The sequence below is a fragment of the Triticum urartu genome, chromosome 5A (assembly GCF_056163025.1).
Source record: "Triticum urartu cultivar PI428250 chromosome 5A, HENAU_Tu73, whole genome shotgun sequence".
Taxonomy (NCBI): domain Eukaryota; kingdom Viridiplantae; phylum Streptophyta; class Magnoliopsida; order Poales; family Poaceae; genus Triticum; species Triticum urartu.
In genome coordinates, this window is record NC_141877.1 from 312,656,542 (window position 1) to 312,664,596 (window position 8,055).

Below are 8,055 nucleotides of genomic sequence, written 5' to 3' on the forward strand. Positions count from 1 at the left end.
TCCATCGTCGACCATGGACAGATCCTTGGTCGATTCATTGAGCCGACCGACTGACTTTTGAGTTTTGCAGTGCTGCTACTTCTGAGGTCTCCGCCAAGGGTGACGACCAAGAGATGGAGGATGCTGCTACCTCCAACCCTGGTACGATTACTGACGTTCTGTATTGAGTCGACTGATCATTTACTGCAACTCTGGTCGATTGAACTTTTCCTTTGTAGCCCCTCCTCATGTTATCGACCTCCCGGATGACGACGACAACGGTCCATTGAGAGTGAGGAGGCACAAGAGGGCGTCGGCTGACAAGACCTCCCAATCCGCTCCGGCGTCCGAGGCCGTGGCTCGGGATGGTGGTGACACCGCTCGGGCCTCTGTGACCTTCGCCGTTCCCTTGGCGAGTGCGCGGCCCTCGTCGTCGACTGCGGATCCGTCTTCACTTTTTGCCGCATACCCCGTCCCTGAGGACCAAGCGGCTGCTGCAAAGGAGGCTATACGCCAGGCGGGGATCATGATGGAGCAAGTGAAGATGGCTCGGGAGGCCAGCCAAGCAGCCTATGACGCGAGTTCGGCTCTTCAGAGCAACGTCCAGGTCAGTCGACTCAACACTTGGTCTGTTATGATATGCTGTTTGAAGAGTCTCTTTTCCGAAGATCTTTTGTATCTGTACACCCACTGGGTGTGTCTGCCAATCCTTGGACGAGTGGGGGCACGCTAAGTGCACCCACTGGGTGTAGTCCCCGAGACTACGGTGGACTGCTGGCAGTCGACTGTAGTCTTTTTATTGTGTTGCTGTAGGTGTATTTCTTCACTCGGTTTGGTCGGGCCAGGTCGAGTGGAACTGTATCCGGTCGACTGCGGGCAGTCGACTTTTTCTCTCTTTCTTTTTTTTTTAAAACCAGTGGGGCATGCTGAGTGCACCCACTGGGTGTAGTCCCCGAGACTACTGTCGAATGTTTTTGATTCGGCTGTGGTCTTAGAAACGTCATCATTGTCTCTGAGTTACTCGGAAGCAACTTATCTTGGACGTCTGTCGACTGATTTTTCTTTTTGCAGAAATCTTGCGAACTTGTAGCTCGCTATACTGAGTTGGAGAATCAGCAGATCCAGCTCAACCTTAACTTGCAGCTCGCTTAGGAGAATTTGAAGAAGGCGCAAGAAGAGGCAAAAGGTATGGCTGGTGAGGTTCTCCACTCTTAACAGGTGGCTTTTCTTTCCTGTCCATTCTTGATGTTGGTTCCACTCAACGCGCCGCAGATAAACTGGAGGAAGCTCTGAAGAAGAAGGATCAAGACCTTGCAGAGGCGCTGAAGGAGGCCTGGAGCAAAACGAAGCTCGTAGAAGAGAAGTTGGCTTCGGTCGGGACTCTTGAAGATGAGAACTCCAGACTGAAAGCTGCTCTTGAGACAGCTAATCGAGATGCCAGTCGACTGAAGAAGGAGAAGATGGCTCTGCACGACAAGGCGGGCGAGCTGGCGGGGAAGGCAAAAGATCTGGAGGCTTATCTCGATGGGCTCGCCAAGAAGCTGTTCGTCATGCTCGAAGGTAATTATTCCAATCTGACTCTCTTGTAATTGCCGAGCCCGCGTACGGCCACTGTCTTATTCTTGAATTGTGTTTGCAGAATTCTGCCAGAACTTCGAAGAGGAAACCGGTCGAGTGGAGCCAAGCTTGGATCCCGCCAATTCTCTCGTGAAGGACGAGGCTGCCATGAACGTGCTCCGACTGGAGTCTCGTGTTACCAGCGTCGTTGATTATCTGGCTCGGCTGAAAGTTGCAATGTCGATACATCACTCTGGCCTGGGACGACGCTTCAGAACGACCTCGAGTCTCTGATGGCTCGACTTAACGAAGTCCCAGGTCGAGTGGCGGAATGGAAGAAATCTTCTGCTAGATGTGGTGCTGATGTCGCTCTGTCTCTGGTCCGTGTCCATTGCAAGGAGGCGCGAGAAGAAAAGCTGGCGGCCATCCAAGTTGCAAATACCAGGAAGCACAGCTTTCAAGACTTCATGGAGACTTTCATCGCCGCTGCCACCCGTATCGCTGACGGGATCGACTTGGATGAGTTCGTCGCCCCTTCCAGTCCTCCTCCTGAGGAGTGAAAAACTTTAAATTTACCTTGGAATGCCGAGTGGATTTGTAACCGTTAAACTCTGCCTTAAATTTGCCTCGGGATGCCGAGTGGACTTGTAACAGTTAAACTTTGCCGAGCCGAGGGCTCGAGTACTTAGAGGTCTGGGACCTTTTAGGCTTTATCCGAAATTGATTTCTCGTTGGGCATCTTCATGGTTTGATTCGTCGAGTGGAACTTGATCTTCACTCGGAATGACCTTGTATTTGCGGCGCAATTCCGAAGGGGGAGTTAGCAGTCGACTCGCGGATTGGGTCGAGTCTTGTACTTAGGCGAGCACTGGGCTGTAGCTAAGCCTCCAAGTGAGAGGTTTACTCTCCACTCGGTAGGATTTTTAAACACTTGGGCAAGCACTGGGCTGCAGCTAAGCCCCCGAGTGGGAGGTTTGCTCTCCACTCGGTAGGATTTTTTCGACACTTAGGCGAGCACTGGGCTGCAGCTAAGCCCCCGAGTGGGAGGTTTGCTCTCCACTCGGTAGGATTTTTTCAAACTTAGGCAAGTGCCGGACTGCAGCTAAGTCTCTAAGTGAGAGAACTTAGGCGAGTGCTGGACTGCAGCTAAGCCCCCGAGTGGGAGGATCGCTCTCCACTCGGTAGGATTTTTTCAAACTTAGGCGAGTGCCGGACCGCAGCTAAGTCTCTAAGTGAGAGAACTTAGGCGAGTGCTGGACTGCAGCTAAGCCCCCGAGTGGGAGGATCGCTCTCCACTCGGTAGGGTTTTTAAACACTTAGGCGAGCACTGGGCTGCAGCTAAGCCCCCGAGTGGGAGGTTTGCTCTTCACTCGGTAGGATTTTTTCAATACTTAGGCGAGCACTGGACTGCAGCTAAGTCTCTAGGTGAGAGAACTTAGGCGAGTGCTGGACTGCAGCTAAGCCCCCGAGTGGGAGGATCGCTCTCCACTCGGTAGGATTTTTTTCAAACTTAGGCGAGTGCCGGACCGCAGTTAAGTCTCTAAGTGAGAGAACTTAGGCGAGTGCTGGACTGCAGCTAAGCCCCCGAGTGGGAGGATCGCTCTCCACTCGGTAGGATTTTTTCAAACTTAGGCGAGTGCCGGACTGCAGCTAAGTCTCTAAGTGAGAGAGCTTAGGCGAGTGCTGGACTGCAGCTAAGCCCCCGAGTGGGAGGATCGCTCTCCACTCGGTAGGGTTTTTAAACACTTAGGCGAGCACTGGGCTGCAGCTAAGCCCCCGAGTGGGAGGTTTGCTCTCCACTCGGTAGGATTTTTTCAAACTTAGGCGAAACGGATTCGCAGCTAAGTCACCCACTGGGGGATTTCATATGTAAACAAAAGTGACAACAATTAATGGAACACTCTTGCCTTTGATAAAAACGAACTGCAGGAATTTTTCTTATTACGTCTCGTCCAAGGGAGAGCTCAAGTGTAAAAGGGGCGGAGTAGTTCCGCATTCCAAGCTCGTGGCTCGTCGATCTGGCGATCAACATTGTAGAGGTGATACGCTCCATTGTGGAGGACTCTGGTGATGATGAAGGGGCCTTCCCAAGTAGGAGCAAGCTTGTGTGGCTTCTGTTGATCCACTCGGAGGACCAAATCTCCTTCTTGGAAGGCTCGACTCTTCACATTCCGGGCGTGGAATAGACGCAAGTCTTGCTGATAAATGGTCGATCTGACCATGGCCATCTCCCTCTCTTCTTCTAGGAGGTCGACTGCGTCTTGCCGGGCCTGTTCTGCTTCATCTTCGGTGTAAAGCTCGACTCGGGGCGCGTTGTGAAGAAGATCACTTGGCAGAACCGCTTCGGCTCCATAAACCAGAAAGAATGGAGTTCTTCCAGTCGACCGGTTAGGGGTGGTCCTCAATCCCCACAGAACTGACGGAAGCTCATCGACCCAAGCACCTGCCGCGTGCTTGAGATCACGCATCAGTCGAGGCTTTAGTCCTTTGAGAATCAGACCATTTGCTCTTTCAGCTTGTCCATTCGACTGGGGATGGGCGACCGATGCGTAGTCGACTCGAGTGCCTTGAGAGGCGCAAAAAGCTCTGAACTTGTCCGAATCGAAGTTTAACCCATTGTCAGTGATGATGCTATGCGGGACTCCATATCTGAATGTTAGCCCTCTAACGAAACTGATAGCAGTGCATGCATCAAGATTCTTGATAGGCTTAGCTTCAATCCATTTGGTAAACTTGTCGACTGCCACAAGCACATGAGTGAAACCACTTCTGCCTGTTCTCAGTGGACCAACCATGTCTAGTCCCCAAACAGCAAAGGGCCAGATGAGTGGAATGGTCTTCAGGGCTGATGCAGGCTTGTGTGACATGTTGGAGTAGAACTGGCACCCTCCACACTTGTCGACTATCTCTTTTGCCATCTCATTTGCTCTAGGGCAGTAAAATCCCGCTCGGTATGCTTTAGCCACAATGGTCCGAGAGGACGCATGGTGGCCACAGGTCCCCGAGTGGATATCATCAAGGATTATCCGACCTTCTTCTGGTGTTATGCACTTCTGACCGATTCCAGTCGCGCTTTCTCTATACAACTGCCCCTTTATGACTGTGAAGGCCTTGGATCGGCAGACGATCTGTCGAGCCTCTTCCTCGTCCTCTGGGAGCTCTTTCCTTAGGATATACGCGATGTACGGTATCGTCCAGTCGGGAGTAATTGCCAAGACTTCCATGATTAGGTCAACCACAGTAGGAACTTCGACTTCAGTCGGATCTGTGGCACTTTTCGGTTGTGGGGCTTCTTCTGTGAAAGGATCCTCCTGGACTGACGGCGAGCGGATGGGCTCCAAAAACACATTGCTGGGAATGGCTTCTCTCTTGGAGCCTATCTTTGCCAGATCATCAGCTGCCTGATTTTTCAGTCGGGGGATGTGATGAAGCTCTAACCCCTCGAATTTCTTTTCTAGCTTTCTCACTGCATTGCAATAACCAGTCATAGCCGGACTTCTGACGTCCCACTCCTTCATCACCTGATTAACCACCAAATCTGAGTCGCCATAGACCATGACGCACGGACGCCGAGTGAAATGGCCATGCGCAACCCATACAAAAGTGCTTCATACTCTGCTTCATTATTGGAGGAATCGAAGTGAATCTGGAGAACATATCTGAGCTTATCTCCTCGGGGGGAGACTAGAACTACCCCAGCACCGGAACCATTCAGCATCTTAAATCCATCAAAAAACATGGTCCAGTGCTCCAAGTGAACTTGAGTCGGAAGTTTCTGTTCAATCCACTCGGCGATGAAATCTGCGATTGCTTGGGACTTGATAGCCTTCTTTGCTTCAAACTTGATATCTAAGGGAAGGAGTTCAATCGCCCACTTGGCCACTCGACCAGTTGCATCTCTGTTGTGCAGAATCTCTGAAAGTGGGGCGTCGCTGACGACTGTAATGGAGTGGTCAGAGAAGTAATGTGCAACCTTCTTCGTGGTCATGTAAATCCCATATACAAGCTTCTGGTAGTGAGGGTATCTTTGTTTTGAAGGGGTCAAAACTTCAGACAGATAATAGACTGGGCGCTGAACTCTGAAGGCCTTTCCTTCTTCTTCCCGCTCGACCGTAAGTACTATACTGACAACTTGTCCTGTGGCTGCAATATAAAGTAGCAGAGGCTCTTTGCTGATTGAGGCAGCAAGCACCGGCTGGGTGGTGAGCAGAGCTTTGAGCTCTGCAAATGCTGCGTCAGCTTCTGGAGTCCACTCGAACTTGTCAGACTTCTTCATCAGTCGGTAAAGAGGCAACGCCTTTTCACCGAGACGAGAAATGAATCGACTTAGAGCGGCCAAGCAGCCTGTAAGCATTTGGACATCGTGCACGCGTACAGGACGCTTCATCCGGAGTATGGTGCCAACCTTTTCAGGATTGGCGTCGATCCCCCGTTCGAAAACGAGAAAACCGAGTAACTTTCCACCTGGAACTCCGAACGTGCACTTTGATGGATTGAGCTTGATATCATACCTCCTGAGGTTGGCAAAAGTTTCAGCAAGGTCAGCCCGCAGGTCGGAACCTTTCCGTGACTTGACCACAATATCATCCATGTATGCCTCCACATTCCGACTGATTTGAGTGAGTAGACACTTCTGAATCATTCTCATGAACGTGGCTCCGGCGTTCTTGAGGCCGAACGGCATGGTGACGTAACAGAAGCATCCGAATGGAGTGATGAAAGTCGTTTTGATCTCGTCGGGTCCATACAGACGGATCTGATGGTACCCTGAATAAGCATCTAGAAAAGACAAACGCTCACATCCCGCGGTCGAGTCCACTATCTGGTCGATGCGGGGGAGAGGGAAATGATCTTTCGGGCAGGCCTGATTGATATGTTTGAAATCAATGCACATGCGAAGTGACTTGTCCTTCTTGGGGACCATGACGACATTGGCGAGCCACTCGGAGTGGTAAATCTCTCGGATGAACTCCGCTGCTAAAAGCCGAGCCACCTCCTCGCCAATGGCTTTCCTCTTCTGGACGGCGGACCGTCGAAGATGTTCCTTCATAGGCTTGAACTTTGGGTCGACTCGTAGACGGTGCTCAGCCAGCCCCCTGGGAACTCCAGGCATGTCAGAAGGCTTCCATGCGAAGACGTCCCAGTTCTCACGGAGGAACTGGATGAGCGCTTCTTCCTATTTGGAGTCGAGCGTCGTCGAGATGTGAGTCGGAGCAGCGTCGGGGTCGGTCGGGTGAATGTGAGCTGTCTTTGTTTCACCGGACGACTGAAAAGCTGACTCTGAAGCAGGCTTCTTGGCCCGTAGCAATTCACTCGGATCGGCAGTCTTTTGGTACTCTTGCAGCTCGACCACTGCCATCTGAGCATCTGCAATCTTTGAGCCTTTCTGAAAGCACTCTTCTGCCTTCTTCCGATTGCCTGTAACAGTGATTACCCCTTTAGGGCCAGGCATCTTCAGTTTGAGGTACACGTAACATGGTCGAGCCATGAAGCGTGCATAAGCTGGCCTGCCCAAAATGGCATGATAAGCACTTTGGAAGTCCACAACCTCGAATGTCAACTTTTCCTTGCGGTAATTCTTTGAATCACCGAAAACCACATCAAGAGCAATCTGGCCGAGTGATTCGGCTTTCTTGCCAGGAATGACTCCGTGGAAGCTCATGTTACTGGTACTTAGTCTGGACATCGGAATGCCCATTCCTTTCAAAGTTTTGGCGTACAGTATGTTCAGGCCACTGCCACCATCCATCAAGACTTTGGTCAGTCGAGTGCCTTCGACAATTGGATCGACCACCAACGCTTGCCTCCCAGGGGTGGCAATGTGCGTAGGGTGATCAGACTGGTCGAACGTGATGGCAGTCTGAGACCACTTCAGATAACTGGGTGTTGCCGGAGCAACCATATTCACCTCACGGTTGATGACTTTCAGTCGACTTTTGCTTTCGACATCAGCAAAAATCATCAGGGTGGAATTGATTTGGGGGTATCCGTCGTCGCTATCTTCCTTGTCCTCGACTCTGTCTGACTCTTTTTCCTTATCCTTGGACTGTTTGCCTTGAAACTGCTGGATTAGGAGCCGGCACTGTCGAGTGGTATGCTTTGGGTAAATAAAATTACCCTCTTCATCTTTCTTGGTGTGGATGTGACACGGCAGGTCCAAAACATTGTTTCCATCCTGATCCTTGACTTTCTTGGGCTTCCAGGTGCCCTTGGGTTTTCCCTTGAAGTTTCCCTGGGCTACGGCCAGGGCCTCCCTAGGAGCGGCTGGCTCGGCCTTCCGCTTCTGTTTCCGACTGGAATTTCCTCCGGTTTCTTGGGCGACTGCCTTGTGCTTGCCACTCCGAAGTCGGTCCTCGTCTTCACCATTAGCGTACTTGGTGGCAATCTCCATCATCCGATTCAGAGACATCTCTCCAGTTCGACCGAACTTCAGATTCAACTCTCTGTATTTAACGCCTTCCTTGAAGGCACAAACTGCTTGATGGTCTGGCACATTCTCAACCGAGTGATGCAGTGTGA

General features: G+C 51.3%; 1 protein-coding gene across 1 annotated transcript; it reads left to right on the forward strand.

The window, feature by feature from the left end:
- Window positions 1-75: 75 nt before the first annotated feature.
- On the forward strand, window positions 76-1,172 carry LOC147971198 (uncharacterized). Its single transcript, XM_087522746.1, has 3 exons — window positions 76-141; window positions 219-586; window positions 1,051-1,172. The coding sequence occupies exons 1-3, from the start codon at window positions 114-116 to the stop codon at window positions 1,129-1,131; spliced, it is 477 nt and encodes a 158-aa protein (XP_087378872.1). The 5' UTR covers window positions 76-113; the 3' UTR covers window positions 1,132-1,172.
- The last annotated feature ends 6,883 nt before the right edge of the window (window positions 1,173-8,055 follow it).

Bases quoted from the DNA above. Each gene is read 5' to 3' on its own strand.
- LOC147971198 (XM_087522746.1), top strand. From the start codon at position 114: ATGGAGGATGCTGCTACCTCCAACCCTG. The intron at 142-218 runs GTACGATTACTG...TTTCCTTTGTAG, and splicing joins TGCTGCTACCTCCAACCCTG to CCCCTCCTCATGTTATCGAC. The intron at 587-1,050 runs GTCAGTCGACTC...TTCTTTTTGCAG, and splicing joins CTCTTCAGAGCAACGTCCAG to AAATCTTGCGAACTTGTAGC.